Source organism: Triticum urartu, chromosome 1, assembly GCF_003073215.2.
Source record: "Triticum urartu cultivar G1812 chromosome 1, Tu2.1, whole genome shotgun sequence".
NCBI lineage: Eukaryota > Viridiplantae > Streptophyta > Magnoliopsida > Poales > Poaceae > Triticum > Triticum urartu.
Window position 1 is genome coordinate 549,138,146 of NC_053022.1, and position 20,695 is coordinate 549,158,840.

The 20,695-nt window shown below is 52.7% G+C and overlaps 3 protein-coding genes across 3 annotated transcripts; 2 read left to right on the forward strand and 1 right to left on the reverse strand.

Moving 5' to 3' along the window:
* Positions 1–9,854: 9,854 nt before the first annotated feature.
* Positions 9,855–11,074, reverse strand: LOC125538881. The gene is made up of 4 exons (XM_048702194.1): positions 10,808–11,074; positions 10,624–10,728; positions 10,435–10,527; positions 9,855–10,355 (listed from the first exon to the last, which is right to left on the reverse strand). The coding sequence occupies exons 1-4, from the start codon at positions 11,006–11,008 to the stop codon at positions 10,110–10,112; spliced, it is 645 nt and encodes a 214-aa protein (XP_048558151.1). The 5' UTR covers positions 11,009–11,074; the 3' UTR covers positions 9,855–10,109.
* A 4,041-nt stretch (positions 11,075–15,115) lies between these two features.
* Positions 15,116–17,133, forward strand: LOC125538887 (zealexin A1 synthase-like). Its single transcript, XM_048702203.1, has 2 exons — positions 15,116–16,095; positions 16,298–17,133. The coding sequence occupies exons 1-2, from the start codon at positions 15,208–15,210 to the stop codon at positions 16,922–16,924; spliced, it is 1,515 nt and encodes a 504-aa protein (XP_048558160.1). The 5' UTR covers positions 15,116–15,207; the 3' UTR covers positions 16,925–17,133.
* Positions 17,134–18,135: 1,002 nt separating this feature from the next.
* On the forward strand, positions 18,136–19,955 carry LOC125538894 (dolabradiene monooxygenase-like). Its single transcript, XM_048702216.1, has 2 exons — positions 18,136–19,028; positions 19,259–19,955. Exons 1-2 carry the CDS (start codon positions 18,144–18,146, stop codon positions 19,865–19,867), a joined length of 1,494 nt encoding a protein of 497 aa, XP_048558173.1. The 5' UTR covers positions 18,136–18,143; the 3' UTR covers positions 19,868–19,955.
* Positions 19,956–20,695: the final 740 nt, after the last annotated feature.

The window sequence follows — 20,695 nt, forward strand, 5'->3', positions numbered from 1 at the left end:
CCGGCACTAAAGGGCCTTACGAACCGGTGCTATTGCCCGGTTCTGCACTAGTGCGGAGACGTCCGTCACCACTCGGCGGATTGACCCCGCTGCTGACCTCCGGGAGGCGACGGAGCGGAATGCGCAGGAGAAGCGCAACGAAGAAGAGGCCGTTCGCCTGGAGAAGGCGGAGGCCGACAGGGCGGAGGCCGAAGCCGCCGCCGCGATGAAGCGGCAGGCTGAGGAAGCCGCACGCCGCCAATCGGCGGTGTTCGTCACCCCGTTGAACTCTGCGCCGCCGCCTCCGGAGTTCACGGGGCAGACTGGGGAAGCCGGTGGTGAGAACCCCGTCGTGGAGAGGGAAGGCGGCGACCCCTCTATGCCGGACGTGATTGTTCCGCCGCCGCCTCCGCCGCCGTCTGCGAGTGCGCAAGGGGAGCAGCCAGCGGACCATCCGGTGCCGCCGACCGAAGACGAGGCCGTGGCGAGGCTGCTCCTCCAAGTCGGCTCGCCAATGCGCCGCCGTCTGGAGAAGGTGACTTCGGCACCCTGCCCCCTGGAAGCCGGCACCGCCAGCTCGGCGATCCCAGACGCCAAAGCGACAAGCGCCGCGCCCATTGGGTGGGTGCGAGGAGGCGGCACAGGGCCGCTGAACCAGGCGCTCCTGGACATCCAGGCGAAGCTTCGCGCTGAGGGCGACGCTCTCCAGAGTTGCACCAAGGCGTTCCTGGCGTCGCGGGCAGCCGTCCGGGTATGTTTTTTTTCCTTTGGTCTTTGTTTTCTTGTTCCTCTCTGTGGGGGGGCGCCAGCGCACCCACTGGGTGTAGTCCCCGAGTTTCGGTCTGGCTGCCGAGCAGGCGGCCCGGAACTCCAATTGATGAACTCTGGGTATTAAATTTTTGTCTGAAACATTTGACGCAGGATTACCACAACCTCCGCGTCACTGCCTTCAACCGTAATGTTGAAGAGCTGGGCAAGCGGACCGCCGATTTGTCGGAGAGCCGGAGTAAGTCCTTTTCCTTCTTTGCGGGGGCGCGCTGGCGCACCCGCTGGCTGTAGTCCCCGAGATTCGGGCCGACTGCTACGCAGTCGGGCCGGATCTCCCTGGCGACCTTCTTTACCTGATGACTTAACGCCTTCTTTCTTCCTTCTTTTCAGGAGCCAACGCTTCTCTTCAACAGTAGCTGAGCGACGCCAACTCCGTTTTGCACACCAAAGAGGAGGAGTGCGGCAAGCACGCCACGGAGCGTGACCTGCTGGCCACTCAATTGGCAGAGCAGAATGAGCTACTTGTGAAGACGCAGAGGGAGGCGGAGGAGACGGAAACCGCCCTGCTGGCCGAGTTCGCGAGCGAGCTCTCCTCCTGGTCTGACAAGGAGGCGATGCTGGCCTCCGGCTTCCATGAGATTGAAGATATCGTTGATGGTGGGTTTCTTTACTTTCTTTCTTCGAGCTGCCGATTTAAGTCGTGCCGACTTCTGGTTTTTGACTTGCTTCTTTGTTTCTTCCTGTCTTTGCAGACTTCTTTCCTGGGCACTCGCAGGCCGCCATCGAAGCCATCGAGGCTGACCAAGAAGGTTGGAGGGCGTAGGGCGCAGAGATTGCCGCCGACGCCCCCCGAACTCTTGACGAGCACATCCTGAGCATCGAGGCTCGCCTTCGGCCGGCTCACCTGATGCTGCGCCGGCTTCAGCGTGTTGCTGCCCAGGCAATTGCCGCCCTGTGGCCGGACATGCAGGCTCCGCGCACCCCCAGCCTGACGGCCGACTGGCTAGAGGTCGCGGCTGGTCGTCTTGAGGCCTGGAAGGGCTCTTCGGCCCGAGCTGGAGCGCGCCGGGCCTTGGAGTTCGTCAAGGCATGGTATCCGGGGCTAGATCTAGACCGGCTGGCCACGCTCCGGTCGGAGGCCCAGCCGGAGCTGGCAGCTGCGGAAGACGCCCTCGTCAAGCGTGCTGCAGCAATCGCCAAGTACACCGACACCAGCATCTTCGTCCCCGAGTGGTCTGAAGACGGTGAGGAGGTACCGCCGGAGTGGTTTGGGATGAACCCAGACTACGGTAAGGACTCGGCGGAGGTGATTGGCTCCAGCGTCAAGGAAGAAGGCGAGGCGGAGGACGGAGGCGAGACAGAGGCACCAGAAGACGGAGCAGACGGCCAGCCTCAGCTCGACTGCGCCTCCAGCAACGAGCCGTGTGCGACCGACCCGACTGCCACCAGAGGCGATCAAGCCGAGACTAGCCAGCCGGCCACCCCGACGCCTGATGCTGCCGCCTCCTCCGACCCTCCGAATCCGTCTGCTGCTTCCTAAGCTACCACTTTATTTTATCTGCTTCAGTAGTCTTTGAAGAACTTGTTAATTCGCACAATTCCACCCGCGGGGTGTATTTTGAACTTCTGCTCGAAGATTCGGCCAAGGTCCTATGTCATGTAAATATATTTATCCGAGTTCCATCTTTTCTTGCTCATTGCTCTTTTGACTTTTTTTTCTTTGCTGCTTTCTCTTAGTTGCCTACCTTGCCAATCGTACAGCTGCTCTGCGGACTGCCGTTGGATCAAATGCTTGGCTACTTTGGGAAGGCAAGTACTTAGCCGTTTTTAAGAGTTTTTTGAGCAAGTTGAATAGAAGACGGTAATCCGACTATTTGAGAGTCGGTTTACGAGAAAGGCTGGAAGCCGTCTTGAGCTATGTTTTATGCTTTGAGTCCTTAGCCATTTTTCATGCGAATGCCCATTCTACCTTACTTCTGCCCACCGTTCAGTCGCTCTGTGAGCTGCGGCTTCTGACAGGAGACGGTTTAGGCGTTTACACACTACTTGTCCGACTGCAGGAAGCATTTCATAGTGCAAGGCGGCAAGTCCCCGGGCTGACTTTTCGAGCCCGGTGCCAAGCTGTATGACAAAGAGTAACATACTTGTAGGCATAATCTTTATCATACAGACAAAAGAGGGCAGTCCCCGAGTTCGTCTCGGGGGGCCCGAAGTCTTGGTACTTTAATACAAAAGGTAGCGTGGTACATACTGCATTCATCTCTTGTCGCTGCAGCCGCCTGCTGTGTCGATCATCAGCCACATTGGTGAACACCACGTAGGCTCCGTCCTCTTCAGGGTATTCGTCTTGTACCGCGCCGACTAGCCTGACAGCCGGGTACTGGGGCGGCGGCGGAGGCGGCTGCCCAGCAGGCGGGGGAGGCCGTCTCCCTTGGCGATCCTGGTGAGCCAGTGGCACTTCCGGGTGGTGTGATTCGACGGCTTTGCGCCGCTATGGAACTTGCAAGGTCCATCCAAGGTCTGCTCATAGGAGAAGGCCGGCAACCAGTTGGCTTGCCGCCTTTCTATCGCTTGGGCGGAGGCTGCTCATCTGGCTGCTGGGCTTCAACGGTCATGACTTGCCGGCTGCGGGGCCTTGCACTTGTGGTCGCCCTGCTGTTGTCGCCGGTTGGCGTCTGCCGCCGGAGTTCTTGGAGCTTGAGGAGCCACTTTGCTAGTTGTGCTGATTTGAATCTCCGCCTTCATGGAGGAGTCGGCCGTGGCGTACTTGTCCGCTATGATCAGCAGCTCGTCGAGGGTTTCTGGCTCGTCGTAGAGGAGCTTGTGCTTGAGGAGGGTGCCTTCTCTGCACCCAGCTGTGAAGTACTCGATGGCCTGCACCTCATGCACGCTCTCACAGGAGTTCGGAAGCTCGGCCCAATGTGTGAGGTAATCGCGAGTTGACTCGTCGGGGCCTTGCATGCACAAGGAGAGCTGACGAGGCTTGGGAGGACACTTGTACGTGCTGGTGAAGTTGCGGACGAATGCTTCAGTGAAGTCGACCCAGCTATTGATGCTGCGGGGCTTTAGGCTGTTCAGCCATGTCCGGGCCGTCCCCTGGAGCATGAGCGGAACGTACTTTACGGTGACGCGCTTGTTGCCGTTCGCTATGCTGACAGGCGTGGAGTAGTCGACTAGCCAGTCTTTCGGCTTCACGGAGCCGGTATACTTGGGCGTGTCTCTTGGGAGCGTGAACCCTCTGGGAAAGGGCTCGTCCCGAATGCGGGGCCCGAAACAAGGCGGACCCAGCTCGTCTTCTTCTTCCAGCGCTAAGGATCGGTGAAGTCGGTCGATCTGGTGGCGGGCGTCATTCTCTCCAACTCCCTCTCGGCGGCCAAGGCGGTCGCCAAGAGTCGGATGGTCAACAGGCGGCGGGGAGACTCGCCTCTCCATGCGGGGAGGGGGAGGCGGACAGTCATCCCGTCGTTCCACTGCTCTTGGGCGGCCGTCTCGGTCGCGCTCTATGGTAATGCGAGTCCGACTATGGATGACAGCCGGCTCCCTGTCCCTTCTTCCTTGGGCGCCGGCAGTCGGCGTCCGAGACGTCGCACCTTGATCTCGGTGAAGGTCGTCGTTTGGCTGCTGCGGCGCCTCCGTGCGACAGCTGGCCTCATTCTGCGCAGCGGCCGTGTCGAGGAGCCGCTGGACTCGCTCCATCATGAGGCGGCGCTCTTCGCCCTCGAAATTGTCCATCTCATCCGCCGCTGCCTGGGCGGCTCGGATGTTCTCCGCTGGTGTAGCGTACACATGGCGGCTTGCCCCAAACAGGTTGGCAATGGCTACGCCGCGCTGCTGGACCGTGCCAAGGTGGCTGGGCCCCGCCGGGGCCGGCGAGCTGCCGACGGCGCGATCCATCTCCCGCTGGTAGGCTTCTGACAAGCGTCTCATGCTGGCCAGCTTCTTCGCGCCTTCAACGAGCTGAAGGCGGTGCGCCTCCGACGTCTCTGCGTCAGCGTCTTCCGGAATGGGTGCAGTTAGGTCTTGCAGCGCCACGCCGAGTGAGTCGTGCACTCCTCCGCCGGGGAGCTCGTCATGACTGATGACGAGCACCTCGGTGACGGTGCTTCCGTTGCTCTCCGCGCGAGGGAGAGGTTCATTGTAGACCACCACGTTGGTGGGGAATGCGTCGAGCGACGCGGTGTCGGAGTCGACCAGCGTCGGGTCGGTGGAGCCCACAGACTCCAAGTCTACGGCAGGCTCGCCGAAAACGTGGAGTTGATCGAGGAGGCCCGCGAGGAGGCTCTCGGGGCCGCCCGTGCCTGCGCTGGATGCAGGTTCGTCGGAGAGGCAGACCTCGCCGACAAGTTCAGCTAGGCAGCTGGCTGCGCAGGCGATCTCAACGCCGCTTAGCGCGTCGGCGCAAACTCCGTCTGGCGTGCCTGGCTGGCTGCGCTCGCCAGGGAGAAAAAGGGTTCCCGTCCAAAACAGGTCTCCAGACGGCGGTGCACCAGGCCCCACGGTGGGCGCCAAATGTCAGGGGTTTGGTGCGACATATGCCAAAGGATGGCTTATCATGGTAGGGGCGAGTAGAACGTCGCCGGTGCCTGGAAACGGGATGAGGCGAAGACATGCACGCTGGCGAATCTTACCCAGCTTCAGGGCTCTCCGAGGAGATATACCCCTACTGCTGCTCTGCGGGGTCTCCGCATGATCACTATGGCAAGGTGTTTACACGGTTGCTCCTTGAGTTGTTTCTAGGAGGTAGGAGAGGGCAAGGCTAGCTATCTCCCTTCTATATGATCTGGTCTAGAGCTAATGGGTTTCAACCCTTTGCATGTGTGCCCTGGGGGTTTTATATAGGCCTACCCCCCAGGGGTACAATGGTAATCCAGCTGGACGCGGGCCCAGTCGTCAGCGCCTCCGGCCTCCGTCTTCTCTGCCGACCGCTGGGGCCCACCGGCTGGCGGGCCCCGCTGACTGGCCTGGTATGGAGCCGACAGGCCGCGTCCGCCGCGGGCGGGTCTTGCCGGTTGCTGATTACTGTAGCCGTGCTTCTGATGACGCGGGCTTGATCATGGGGTCGTGGCAATAGCCCCGCCGCCTGGCGGGTGATCACTATTGCCACTCTCCATCACATCTTGATTAATGGTGCGTGGGCCCCGAGGGAGGGCTCGGCCGACTCCCCCAGGCCGACTTCCGACGGGTCCGACTAGTGGTCCTCTTGCCGTCTCTTGGGGTCTCACCGTCTGGTGGGACCCGCCGCCTCTGAGCCATATAGACAAGCCGTCGTGGGTGCAGGATTCGGTCCTATGGTGCTGATGTCAGGGCCGGCACAGCAACAGTGTCACTCCGCACGGAGATCTTTCGGGGTATGGCGTGCTGTGGCCATGCCCGCCCTTGGTAAGGGACGGGACTGGGCTTCACTGTAGCCACTCCCCTGCCCCGTCCCCCCTTGACGAGGTCACGGGGTTTGTTGGAATCGCAGGCCGACTCCCCAAAGCCGGCTTCTCCGGAAATCGCCAGTCAGGAGTCGGCTTACCCTGCGGTCGTCCCTGGGACTCGGCCGCGAGTGGTCAGTCGGTCGTCTTGTCGTGGACTTCTTGAAGGCGGCTCTCCGTCCTGGGGTCTTGAGGGGCGCAGCCTGCCCCGATGTCTTGAAAGGTTCTGGGGCTCGGGTTGGCCTACCCGTGGCCCATTATTCCGACAGATGGAGTTCATCCACGGCTGCCCTTGCCCTTTCCATCGCCCTTGTCGTCCTTCTCGCGGAAGTACCGGTCGAAGACGCAGTGCAAATCAAGCCTGATCTGCTCGTCGCCGGAGTTGTCCTCGTCGTCCATGTCCTCCTTCTCCTCCTTTGGTGGCAGTCCGGCCATGACACGGACCGCCTGATTCTGCTCTCGGACGAGGGCGAGCGTGTTCCTCCGCTGATGTTTCTTCATAATGCAAGCGCGGATGGCTTCCTCCTCTGCGGCCGCACGCGCCGCCACATCAGGCACCTTCGCCATTTTCGCCGCGATACGGGCCTCGGCGGCCCTTATCCTCTTCTTTCCACGGTGGGCCGCCCGTTCCCGATGGGACTCATACTCTTCCTGATCGATGATGGGGAAGGAAAGGTGTTCCAGCTGCGACCGCGAGGATCCAGCACCAGAGGACCTGAGCGCCCAGTGAGCTGACGCTATGGCGTCGTGGCGGACGGATCCGTCCGTCGGCCGGGTGCTGTCCTCCCGGGAGCAACGGAGTGCAATGCAGACTGCCATTACCTCCTCCAACCAACATGGGATGACACCCCATTCGATGGATCCAGACTGGTCGAAATCTGATCCACTGCCTGCCATGGTGGAGAAGGTCGAAAACCGCCGGATATGAGCTTTGGTGGTGAAGGGGAGTGGTTAGGGTTTGCTCCAGCGAGCAGATGGGGACAGATATAAGTGGGGTCAGGTGGGCCGGCATGGGCCGGGTCCAACGTGGCGGGCGCGCCCGGGCACTCCCTTATCTTCTCCATATTTGGGCTGGATATGGGAGGTGTCGGTCAGCCCGGGCGTTCGAGGCCCATTTGAGGCGTCCGTCTAGATCGAAAAAAACATGCCCGGGCAGTGACCGGGCAGCCCGCCCAGGTTTATGAGGCGGGTTTGAGAGGTCCGACTATAAATTCTCTAAGCTGTAACTAAACCTAATCATCCTGTGGGTCGGGTTGGGTTTGGCCGGGCTTGACAAAGCCTAGAGTCAGAATTCCAAACTCAAGATATTTCGGGCTTATTTTCGGCTTTTTGGCAGGGCTTTGGGCGAGAAATTGGACCTAAGCCTGCCCCGAAGCACATGAACAGTGGCTTTTCAATTTAATTAATTAAATTCATAATTTTAAAATAACATAATATGCCTATATTTTGAATAGAATATACATTTATTGCCATTTCTGGCTTATTTTTGGTTTCGGGACGAGATTTGGGCGAGAAATTGGAGCCCGAGCCCGGCCCGGCCCGAAGCACATGAACAACGGGTTTTCAATTCAATTAATTATATTCATACTATTAAAATAATATAATATACCTATTTGAATAAAATATTTATTTATTGCCATTTCTGGCTTATTTTTAGCTTTCGGGCCGGGCTTTGGGCAAGAAATTGGAGCCCGAGCCCGTCCGGGCCTAAAGCACATGAGTAGTGGCTTTTCAATTCAATTAATTATATTCAAAATATTAAATACACCTATATTTTAAATAAAATATACTCCCTCCTTCCATCTATATAGGGCCTAATGTGTTTTTTAAGGCTAACTTTGACCAAATATTAGAGCAATAATATATGACATGCAACTTACACAAAGCACACCGTTAAGTTCGTGTGTGAAAGGAGCTTTCAATGATATAATTTTCACATTATACATGTCATGTACTATTAATCTTGTTAATAATCAAAGGTGGTCTTAAAAAATGAATTAGGCTCTATATAGATGGAAGGAGGGAGTACATTTATTGTCATTTCTAGCTTATTTTCGGCTTTATGGCCGAGCTTTGGGCGAGAACTTGGAGCACGAACCCGTCCCGGTCCGAAGCAGATGAACAGTGGCCTTTCAATTCAATTAATTATATTCAGAATATTAAAATATTATAAGATACATATATTTTGAATAAAATATACATTTATTGCCATTTCTGGCTTATTTTTGGCTTTTGGGCCGGGCTTTGGGCGAGAGATTGGAGCCCGAGCCCGGCCCGAAGCACATAAATAGTGGATTTCAATTCAATTAATTATATTTAGAATATTACAATAATAGAATATACCTATATTTCGAATAAAGTATACATTTAATGCCATTTCTGGCTTTCGGGCTGGCTTCAGGCTCGGGCCTCCGGGCCGAATAGTCCAGCAACAGGTTTAGCTTTAACTACTTATTATAGATGTAATTGTTTCTTCAATTTACTAGAATATGAAAGCATTAATTTTTTGTTTGTAGGTTGTTCGAGATTTCCCTCAATTATGACCTTGTTTCTTGGCATTTCGGCCGACATTCAATGGTCCTCATTTCTGTCCCATCCCTATTAGACAGAAATGGTCAATGAAAATACATAATTCCGATGTGATAGCCATCAATTTTCACTATTGCCAAAACTTGCCATACCAATGCCACATGGAGGCGGAAGGCCTACTGTTCATCCACTCTAGTATTTTTCCATGAAGAATTAATGTGGTATCTAATAAGCACTAGCTGCACTAAGAAGAAATGCGAAGAATTGCCATCTTACATTTATCTTGGAAGTACATTAGTGGCCATGGTTTACAATAGAAGGCTTATATCCCGCTTAAATTATAGTTTTGCATATGTCAAGGGGAGAGAGATATAAAAAAGGTAAGTGAAGTGAGCTCTAAAATGCAAGAGTCTAGTTATATGTGCTTCTAGACAAATAATATAAATATGAAGAGAGAGGAAGAGAGAAGGTAGAAAAAAATATATTAAGGGCATGTGCAATATTGCCCTTAAACCTCACACAGCCGTCCGGACCGAACAATCCGGATGCATTTTACCATCAAACATGATATCCTTTACCATCAAACATGATATCCTTCGGTCCATGGACCAGCCCTATTCATCCTCCAACATCAATTCTATTGGTTGACATGTTGCAGCATGCTAAATGATTGATATCTCCCAATCGGATATCACCATCCATCATCTTTCTTTAGCATTTAGATGTGTAATTCTTAAGACACATCTAGATTTGCTTTAGTAAAGCCATAATTTAATATCTGGCCTTCGGCCTTTACGCAAAAATGAAAAACTCCCATGGTAAGGTGAGAATCTCCATTCAAGTGCTATGATCTAGGATGCCTGAAGTTTGTAAGATTCACACATAATCAGTAGCTGCTTTTCTGTCATCCAAGAGATTACTTTAGTGTTGCTCTCATGGTATATAAGCCTGGAGTTCTATTTTCTTTCTGTACTTTGTTTCATTTCAATAAAGATGGAACAGGGACGATACCTCGATGCTTTCTGGTTCTAAAGAAATAAGTTGAAAAATTAGTATTAGAGAAGTGATTGCACCATGCGCATTGTTAGACAGCTAGACCATCATTTACGTCGTTCATTACTGATCTAACATGAGCACTGAAGGAAACATTATTAGCGGTACTGCTGCCACAAGGGTTCAGGATATTGTTACGATCCTCCATACTGAAGACTGATTTACCTAGGTTATCATACAAAAGAGTGGCAATACGTCTCCAAATCTCATTGTGGGGAACCCATACACACGCAAAAGCTAAGCTAGATGCCAAGTGGACAAGCAAATCTAACATTATAACATAAGAACTAGCAAACCCCATAGCGAGACTTCATCTTGACACCAAGACTTTATAGATGCCTCAAATTCCTCCGTCCTCGATCACTACCACCAGTCATCAGCTCCATCCCCAGCATCACCGGGATCGTAGAAATCCTCGAAACCCCCGGCAATGTCGTCGTCGTAGTAGTCATCGTCACCGAAGTGGTCATCACCACTCCCGGCGTGGTCATCACCACCGCCGTCTGCATCAGACACAAGTTCAGCATCCTGCACGCCCTCTTCCTCGTTGTCCATGGACAAACCTAGTTTCTCCTCCTCATCGTAGTGCTCATTCATGATCTCGACGGCCTAGACGAACACATACCATATGGTGTCAAAACATGACATTGCTTAGAGGATAATGCATAATGGTGGTGGTCGATCTTACCGTTTCGAAGGTGCTATGGTCGGCTGGAGCGAATGGGGAAGAACAGTTGTTCTCCTCCTCCTCTTGGTAGTACTCATTCGTGTCATTCACGGCCTAGAGACGAAGAATGCATAGGTGCGTCAAGCCGTGACATTACCCAGAGAAGGCATAACGGTGGTGGTCGACTGGTCGTTGAGTTCGTCCGCTTACCGTCTCAAATGTGCTATCGTCGGCGGGAGTGGATGGCGGGCCGTCGTCGTCGGACGAGCAGTCGTTCCCCCACTGGTTGTAGTACTCGTTCGTCACATTTACTGCCTGGAGACGAACGCATACCCTGACATTATACGAGTACTCAGAGGACGCAGGATGTTGGTGGTGAAGTTCGCCGGCTTACCGTCTGGAAGGTGCTATGGTAGGTGGCAGAGAACGTCGACGCGCCTCCCCATCCCGCACCACCTGCTCCTTTGGCGCCTCCTGCCGGTCCGGCACCGCCCGCGCCGGCTGCGCCTCCCGAGCGCTTAGCGTTGCCGCCGCCGGCTCCGGCGGCGGTGGCCGCCTTGTTCACGCCCAACTTCTTGCGGTAGGCCTTCCCCATGAGCGGAGTACGGAGCCACGCACTCGATCTTCGATCTGCGATTGTCCTTGGGGTTTCGATCGCTTGGCTTTCTTGTTATTGGTAACTGCGGGTGTGCGAGAGATTCGCGGAGGTGTGGTGCGGTTACTTATTGCGGGGAGGTGGGCGCCACTTGTTGAGTTTGCATGCCCGACACGTTCGGGCCGAGCGTGCCTTGCATGGACGAAGGCCACGCGTGACATGTTCGGGCGCTTGGACAGACTGGCCAACAATGGCTCTTCATTTTGGGCAGGGACGCAGAGGTCACTGTGGATGTGACATGACTTGGACTCACCACTGACCAGGATGTGTCACGTAAGTCTGACTGCATCCGATCAGGAGGTGTGTGCAGGACGGGACACTTACTGGAGGCACTGACTAGAAGCATCGTTTTACGGTTCCCTCTAGAACGATTCTACGGGAACACGAAGGTTCCGGCGGAACAGAACCCGTATCTAGCTAGTACTGAAAATTTAAAAACTTCTTCATGCTACAAATAAACAGCATAGCTCACATATAGTTCATCACACCCGAAACTGAACTAAATTGGGCCTCGGCGGTCTTGCGGAGCACGTTGGTGCGGGCGTGCACCTCCTTGGCCATTACAAATAAAAGCTGACCGCATCACATTAAGTTGCTTTTTTTTAGACTATTTGTTGAGATAATGATGATATTTAGTGTATATTTTGAGTTGCGGCACCCCCTAAGCCTGAAATTCTAGGTCCGCCACCGCTTGCTCGGAGACGAGCAAGACTTAAACTTGGTGGAGTTGATGAGTCCAAAATGTATGATCTTTGATAATTATTTCGTGTCTACATGATAAGCTTTGTGAAATTTTACCGCGTTCGCGCACTATTTTATAACGGTATTCCTCAGGTAACGTCTTTTGGAGTAAATGAGTTTCATGGGAGGGATTTTTTTTAGAATCACGTCATTCAGTGTAATAATTGACTACCTTAATAAGAATGAAACAGAGGGAGAAAGAAGGAGCCCGTGCGGCTGAACCAGAGCAAAAGACGGCTTACGTGCACGGTCATATGAAGCGCTGATGCCTCCTCCTTGTCCACTACTTCCACCCTATGAAATCAGATCGGGGATCGGACGAACATACGCACCAAAAACATATATAGGAGGCAGAACCCTAGCCTCCCGAGTTACCTGGAGGAGGAATTGACAAACAAAAGATTGCCATCTTCACCATCACATGCAAGGTTGACGCCAGCATCATCACCACATTCATCATCATTATCATCACTCTCGTCATCATCCACATCCATCTTCATCTTGTTCTAACATCAGGAACCCCAGTGAATCATCTTGTGTATTACTTGTGTGATTCATCCATGTTTCTCATCACCGTTCTCATGATGCTTGTTGTCCCTATGTATGAGTAAACCTGATAGCCCGGGCACTATTCGAACAAAAAGAGAAGGGAAAACCCACCCAAAAGGACTCCCACTTTGTCCCTGTTGTCTGCAAATCTCCACATCTACACCAAATATGAGGAGGATATGGGGATGTCCGGGGAGCCCCCCCCCCCCCCCCATGTAGGATGCGGCCCACCCCGGACCATTTTTTGTTTTCCTTTATTCTTTCTTTTCTCTTTATCTTTCCATCCCCACCAATCACACATGCATTTGACCAGACAATTTCAGACAATTTTGGGAGGATGTAGGGGACATGGTTGCATGCACGCATAAATGGAGGGTCAAAACGAACGCGCCCGATCACTGATCGGGCACGACCGCGGATATTTGGGGTTTGATATTAGCCGATCCTGGTTGTACATGCTCTCATCACCTCAATAAGCTTGTAAATTGGGAATACTATAAATCTGACGTCAGATTTTTAGGCATGACAAATTAAACATTTTTAGGGTAAATTATGTTGTTGCGAGGATGAAAATAACATAGAAGCTCCATAAAAACATGTGATTTGTGTGTCTAATGACTTAGCAGATCTATGAATGGATGTCATTCGGAGAATCCTTGCACCTTTAAATTTAAAGTTTTTTCTTGAGATGTAGACCTCAAAGTACACATACTAAGCATTCAAGTTTCATGGTAGTTATAGTAGCACATTTCATGTCCAATGAAGATTCAGAGGAGTTCTTTATCATAAAAACATAGCTTTTAAATATAAACAAAAAATTATGTATTCTCTCAAAAAGTTGTAGAGAACGAACTATATACACTGAATATTCATTACATGAACGAGAAGTAGAAGCGCTGCTCAAAGTAGGCTTTTGCCCCACTTTATAATAAAGCACCCATCATGTCCATACAACGAGTACCAGATCACCCAAATAAAAGAGCCTATTGAGGCAACAACATAAGTACGAAGTTTTTTTTTTTTGAAAAAACAACACAACTACGCCCAAACAAAGCATAAGAGAAAGATTAAAAAAGGACCACAAAGTGGCAACATCATCAGGGGGCCCGCAACAAAGATAGGCGCCTAGCGGTGACATGTAGCGCATCCAACATCTGCCCCAACCAATCATGGTCCCGCTGCCTAGCCAATGGGTGCCAGTGATGTCTCGAGGTTCCGGGCAGCGGCCCGAATGCCCGCCTTCTCTGGGATCGTCGGCACATGCCTGCCCGACGCGACCCTGGATCGGCCATGGCACACTCTGGCGGGAGGCGAGATTGGCGAAGGTGGAGATGGGCGGAGAGAGGGACGACTTGGGGTCACCCACGGGAGTGCCAGAGCAGGCCGTGGGCAGCCCTAGGCCCACGGCATTTTTTATTGTACAATCATGGCACTTCTATTTTTACGAGCATGGCATTTTTTTTGTAGATCCTGTCATTTTTATCGTACAATCATGGCACTTCTATTTTAACAAGCATGACATTTTTATTTTCTGTAGATCATGACATTTTTGTTAGTAAGAGCATGATATTCTGATTATTAAAAAATACGACATTGTTTTAGAGTATGGTCAGCTTATTTGAAAGGGCATGTCTTTTCTTTTGCTAAGTACATGACATTTCCATTTTTTGTATAGCATGGCATTTTTTCAGCATATCATGGCAATTGTTTCTTGCATGACAGTTTAGGTACAAACATCACGGGGCACCATTTTAGACATATGGGCAAGTGTGTGTATAAACATACCCTACTATCTTGGTTGTTTTTGTATTCGTAGGGCATGTAATTTTCAATTATTTTTTCAAGGCATTTTTTGTTGAACATAACGGCATTTTATACTAAAGTGGGACTTTTTTGGCCCAACTCAAGGACAAGTATTTTGTTGTACAGGCAGAGGTGTTCGTCGTGGAAGGGGTTTTCCAGCGAACGTTCGTTCGCTGGAGTTGTTGCACCCCTCGCAAACTAATCGATCGGAGGACCACCTCCCTGACGTTCTATCGCCAGATATTGGCTCTCTACTAGCTACCACGTGACAAATTTGTCCGTCCATCGGACATTCGATGGCTCGTGTTCGTTTTCTCTATAAAAAAAAATTCATCAGAGGAGCAGCTTCCACTTTGTACCACACCACAGTTGATCTGCTTCCTTGGAGCTTCGCTTTGTTCTCGGTCAAGAATGGTGGTGCGATTTCTGCGGTGATGCGAAGGTACTTGGCTACTTGCTGTGGAAAGATAGTTGCATCTGGTCAGGTGAGGCGTACTGGAGAAGGTAGACTTGATTTTCGCGGTGATGCGCAGGCACTTGCTGTGGGAAGATAGTATTTGCGTCTGGTCAGGTGAGGCGTGCTGGAGACGGTAGACTTGGCTCTATCCGGCCCTTGTTGCATACCTGCATGCATGCATGCATGCACGTAGGATTCAGGCCTCGTACCGTCGTACGTGCCGACGTACGTACATGTCATGTGCGACCATAAAAGCTTGAAATTTCTTGGGCACCTTCAGTTTACAAGTCAAACATGCATGTGCCGCCCATCCACGTAGAAACTTTCTGTTAAGATGTCTAAATGGCTGACACGTGTCTACTGATGGCGTCACCGTTGGTGGAAAAGAGCCGTGAAATGTTGACCCATGTCCATGCCCACCAGGCCACCACGCCGAGGTTGTGATCCTATAAATTTCAGTTGAGATCAGATTGATCTATCACAACTCACAACTTGCAAACACACGAAGCGAAATTCCTTAGGTGACACTACATCTAGTGGCCGGAAGGAAGCACATAGCTCGGACCCAGAGTCGCCAGGGAGAGCGCAAATGGAGGATGCCTACATCACGGCCTGCCTCGTTGTAGCGCTCGTGTCGCTGCTCATCGTGATTGCGGGCCGCCGGCGCTGGGGGGCGCGTGGCGACGGCCTGCGCATGGCGCCTGGGCCGTGGCAGCTGCCGGTGATCGGCAGCCTGCACCACCTCCTCCTGGCCGGGCAGCTCCCTCACCGCGCGATGAGCGACCTGGCGCGGCGCCACGGGCCGGCCATGATGCTCCAGCTCGGCCAGGTTCCCACGCTGGTGGTGTCCTCCAGGGAGGGGGCGCGCGAGGTGCTCAAGAACCACGACACCATGTTCGCCACGCGGCCCCTCAGCACCACCATGCGCGTGCTCTCCTACGGCGGCCAGGACATCGTCTTCGCGCCCTACGGGGAGTACTGGCGCCAGCTCCGCAAGATCGCCGTGTCCGAGCTCTTCACCGCGCGCCGCGTCCTCTCGTTCCGCGCCATCCGCGAGGAGGAGGTCGCCACGGCGCTCCGCGCCGTCGGCGAGGCCGCTGCGGCCGCGCGCCCCGTGGAGATGCGGGCGGTGCTGTCCACGCTCGTGACGGACAGCACGGCGCGCGCCGTCATAGGCGACCGGTGCAAGGAGCGCGACGCGTTCCTCCGGGAGCTCGACCGCATCGTGCAGCTCGCGTCGGGGTTCAACCTGGCCGACATGTGGCCGTCGTCACGGCTTGCTGCGTGGCTCAGTGGAGCCGAGGAGTGCCGCCACACCCTGTACACCATGCTCGACGGCATCGTTGAGGAGCACCTGCAGAGGATGGACGGCGGCGGAGACCACGCCGAGGACCTGCTCGACGTGCTGCTCAAGATCCAGAAGGAGGGTGGTCTCAAGTTTCCCATCCACATGGACGCCGTCAAAGCCATCATCTTGGTAAGTACAGTATTCTCTTCGCATAGCGGCCGGTCTTACTTGCACATTTAGTATTGACAAAATATACGCAATGCATAAAAACATCTCCGTAAAAGCTAGCTAACACTGCTTGCTAAGTTAAAATGAACAGAGTTATCGTAAAACGCATGTTATCTCATGCGGGTCATTATATTCATCTAAAAATCTCATGTTTTATGGACAGGACGTATTCTCCGCGGGCAGTGAAACAACAACTACGACAATTGAGTGGGCCATATCAGAGCTGATCAACAACCCGATGGCCATGCAGAAGGCGACAACTGAGGTGCGACAAGCCTTCCAAGCCAGTGGAACCGTGGCCGAGCACGCCCTAAGCGAGCTCCCATACCTACGCTTCGTCATTCGAGAGACGTTGCGACTGCACCCGCCCCTGCCGTTGTTGTTCCGCGAGTGCCAGGAACCGTGCCAAGTGCAGGGATACGACGTGCAGCAGGGCACGCAGGTGTTGGTCAATGCTTGGGCGCTAGGCCGCGACGAGCGCTATTGGCCCGACGCGCCTGAGGAGTTTCGACCGGAACGGTTCGAGGAAGAAGCAGCAAAGGCAGACTTTGGGGGTGGTGACTTTGCGTTCTTGCCGTTTGGCGCCGGCCGCAGGATGTGCCCTGGGATGGCGTTTGGCCTCGCCGGCGTCGAGCTCCCGCTTGCAAGCATGCTCTTCCACTTTGACTGGAAGCCACCAGGGCCAGGCTCGGCGGAGCTCGACATGACAGAGACGTTCGGCCTCACCGCACGGCGGACGGACCAGCTCCTGTTGCGCCCTGTCCTTCGCGTACCTATTCCCGGAGTCTAGTCAATATATAAACTATAAGAAATGGACGTATAACGTAAAACTATAATTGTACCCACATAGAAAATAAATTGCAAAGTTCTACTGTTGCATAACATCATTAGTATTATGCAATAACTAGCGTAGTGGGGCTAGATCAATATGTGGTTCCTGAATATATTGTAAACCTACTTGAAATAATACCATAGTTGGACGTTTTGTTTCAATTGATACATGTTAATTACTTCCATCCAAAGTATTGTTTTATGTTAACATATTCCTACAATGAAAATCATAGAAACAATTTCTAGTAGTATGTGTTTAGTTTCACAACATACAGCATCTCCAACTAATTTCCTAAAAAGTTATACACTATTCATTAAATATTACGTTTGACATGAGCATAATTTATTTGATTCAAAATCTAAACACAAAAATTGCAGTGACTATACTTGTCTGTGACATGTGTTGTATTGTCCCTGTACCCTTGTGCTCATTCCAACTTCTTCTGCCCATGTGACCTTTGTGTATTGGCAAAAGAAAGTAAAAAAGAAGATCAACATATGTGGCCGTCAACAAACTTGCCGGATTCAGAAGCCGCCATAATTCATACTCTCTCTGTAAAGAAATATAAAGAGATGTAGATTACTACTTTAGTGATTTGTAAACGCACTTGGTCTCTACGATGAGCAGGTTATAACTCGTTGGTATCATCTACGCATCTATACTATGTATTCATTGATCATCCATGAAAAGTTCAGAATTACTCTAGTTAGCGATGCCTAATATCTTATGGAAACGAGCTAACGATAGGCAGTTGAAGAGAGAGCTACCACAAGGCAGGAATTTGTGTCAGCTTAGAAACTCTGGGAGGCTAGAATTCAGCCACCGCTTCATCACAGTAGCTCCCCAGAGCACGACAGGTGCGATGATAAAGCTTGCAGATTTCATGGGCATGCACGTCCAGCTTACGAGCACACACGTGCCGCTAGGGCTGCAAGCGGCGCGACCGCCACAACCCGCTAATCGTATAAGGGCATGTGCAATGTTCAGTTCAGTCGGCTACAGTCTGCTAACGTTGCATGCGTCCACATATGTGACATAAAAAAGGCTGCTACAACTAATTTTGTAGGCCGGCGGTTGCGGCGCCCATACACAATTTTGTCATCAATTTCAATTTCAATATGTAGGTGTCGACACTTCATATAATGGAAGGAAGCATTGGTCAGGCCCCATAGCGCAAATGGAGGACGCCTACCTCGTCGTCTACCTCGGCATAGCTCTCTTGTCGCTGCTCGCCGTGCTTGCGGGCCGCAGGCGCTGGGGGGCGCGGGGTGATGGTGGCCACGGCCTGCGCCTCCCGCCGGGTCCGTGGCAGCTGCCGGTGATCGGGAGCCTGCACCACCTCGTCCTGGCCGGGCAGCTACCTCACCGCGCGATGTGTGACCTGGCGCGACGCCACGGGCCGGCCATGCTGCTCCGGCTCGGCGAGGTGCCCACGGTGGTGGTGTCCTCCCGGGAGGGGGCGCGCGAGGTGATGAAGACCCACGACAAGGCGTTCGCGATGCGGCCCGTGAGCGCCACCATGCGCGTGCTCACCAGCGGCGGCCGCGACATCGTGTTCGCGCCCTACGGGGACTACTGGCGCCAGCTCCGGAAGATCGCCGTCGTGGAGCTCTTCACCGCGCGCCGCGTCCGCTCCTTCCGCGCCATCCGCGAGGAGGAGGTCGCCGCAGCGCTCCGCGGCGTCGGCGAGGCCGCGGCGGCCGCGCGCCCCGTGGAGATGCGCGCGCTGCTGGCCGCGCTCGTGGCGGACAGCACGGTGCGCGCCGTGATTGGCGACCGGTGCAGGGAGCGCGACGCGCTCCTCCGGGAGCTCGACCGCTCCATGCAGCTCGCGGCGGGGTTCAACCCGGCCGACCTGTGGCCTTCGTGGCGGCTCGCCGCGCGGCTCGGCGGCGCCAAGGAGTGCCACGACACCGTGCACCGCATTCTCGACGGCATCGTCAAGGAGCACCTGGAGAGGATGGACGGCGGCGAGGACCTGCTTGACGTGCTGCTGAGTATCCGGAAGGAAGGTGGCCTCCAGTTTCCGCTCGACATGGACGCCATCAAATCCGTCATCATGGTAATTAAGTAGTCTCTTTGGCTCTTTGCATCAGTGCGTAGCAGTGCTATCGCCTATCGTGGTCATGTGATGTTCTTGTTTTGTTCTGGACGAACTATCTATTTCAAAGTGATTTTTCGGTCCAAATATGGATCGTACAAGAAATTAACCGTGCACAGTTTTAGGTTTCAAGAATACATATGTTTTTCGTGCGGATTGTTAACCTAAAAAATCTCATGTTTTGAGGATAGGACATATTAGGCGCAGGGAGTGAAACAGCAGCTACGACGCTGGAATGGGCCATGGCAGAGCTGGTCAAGAACCCGAGGGCCATGCACAAGGCGACGGCCGAGGTGCGGGGAGCCTTCCATGCTTGCGGCACTGTGTCCGAGCAAGATCTAAGAGAGCTCACATACCTACGCCTGGTCATTTGGGAGACATTGCGGCTGCACCCGCCCCTACCGCTATTGTTCCGCGAGTGCCAGGAAGCGTGCCAGGTGCTGGGGTACGACGTGCCGCGGGGCACCCAGGTGCTGGTCAATGCCTGGGCGCTGGGCCGAGACGAGCGCTACTGGCCCGACGCGCCCGAGGAGTTCTGGCCGGAGCGCTTCGAGGGGGAAGTGGGGGTGGACTTCGCGTTCCTGCCTTTCGGCGCCGGCCGCAGGATGTGCCCTGGGATGGCATTCGGCCTCGCCAATGTAGAGCTCCCGCTCGCGAGTTTGCTCTTCCACTTCGATTGGCAGCGGCCAGGACCACGCTCGGCGAAGCTCAACATGACCGAGGCATTCGGCCTCACCGCGAGGCGGAAGGACCAACTCTTGTTGCAGCCTGTCCTTCGGGTACCTCTTCTCGGAGTCTAGTCGATATAAATTGTAAGAATTGGATGTATATTGTAAAATTATAATTATTCCCACGCTAGAAATAAACTGCAAAATTTCATGGATCGAGAGCCAGTTCCAATAGACTTGTGAAATGTTCCCGTTCGTGTGCATCCAGCTGGAATTGAACCCGCAAGTTTATCAATTATGAGTTGGGCGCTTTAATCATTCAGCCATGAATGTTTAAGAGGGATCATTGTAGATCATAAATACCAACTTTCATATATATATTCGAAGATGACTATAAAAACACTTTTATGGATGCTCGAATTGAAAGAGAGATTGCAATGAATGACACAACAAACCAATGCTTGTAAACGCAGAAGCAATGGTACATTCTACATATAGGATAAAGACCTATACATATATGTATGACATGTGGTCGCCAATCAAGATGGAATTCAACATACAAAATAGCACTCCCTGCATCGCAAATTACTTGTTTTAAATTTATCTAGATACGGATGTATAGAATACTAAAAGGGATTAAAGGAGTATGTCGTTATATTATCATATATTATCGTGTGTGTATCATGACATGGTCGTGACTATGATAATTTGACAGGGACGTGACTTACCAACCCCACACTGTCTAGCGATCAAATATACCAAATGTGGTACAGAGCCGGACCAGAGAGAATTAAACTTGGTGAAAAAATAGAGAGAAAAACATTTGCGGAAATTAAATTAAACTCGTGCAACGGAACAATTCAGTAGTTTTGCAAAAAAAAGGAACAATTTTGTACACTAGTATAGTACAGAAGTACGTGACGTACATACAACTGATAAAAATATTTTTATATGGGAGTT

Coding starts and splice junctions, on each gene's coding strand:
- LOC125538887 (XM_048702203.1), top strand. CDS start 15,208: ATGGAGGATGCCTACATCACGGCCTGCCTCGTTGTAGCGCTCGTGTCG. Junction 16,096..16,297: donor CCGTCAAAGCCATCATCTTG/GTAAGTACAGTA, acceptor TTTTATGGACAG/GACGTATTCTCCGCGGGCAG.
- LOC125538894 (XM_048702216.1), top strand. CDS start 18,144: ATGGAGGACGCCTACCTCGTCGTCTACCTCGGCATAGCTCTCTTGTCG. Junction 19,029..19,258: donor CCATCAAATCCGTCATCATG/GTAATTAAGTAG, acceptor TTTTGAGGATAG/GACATATTAGGCGCAGGGAG.
- LOC125538881 (XM_048702194.1), bottom strand. CDS start 11,008: ATGGGGAAGGCCTACCGCAAGAAGTTGGGCGTGAACAAGGCGGCCACC. Junction 10,528..10,623: donor ACGATAGCACATTTGAGACG/GTAAGCGGACGA, acceptor CTTCGTCTCTAG/GCCGTGAATGACACGAATGA. Junction 10,356..10,434: donor ACCATAGCACCTTCGAAACG/GTAAGATCGACC, acceptor GTGTTCGTCTAG/GCCGTCGAGATCATGAATGA.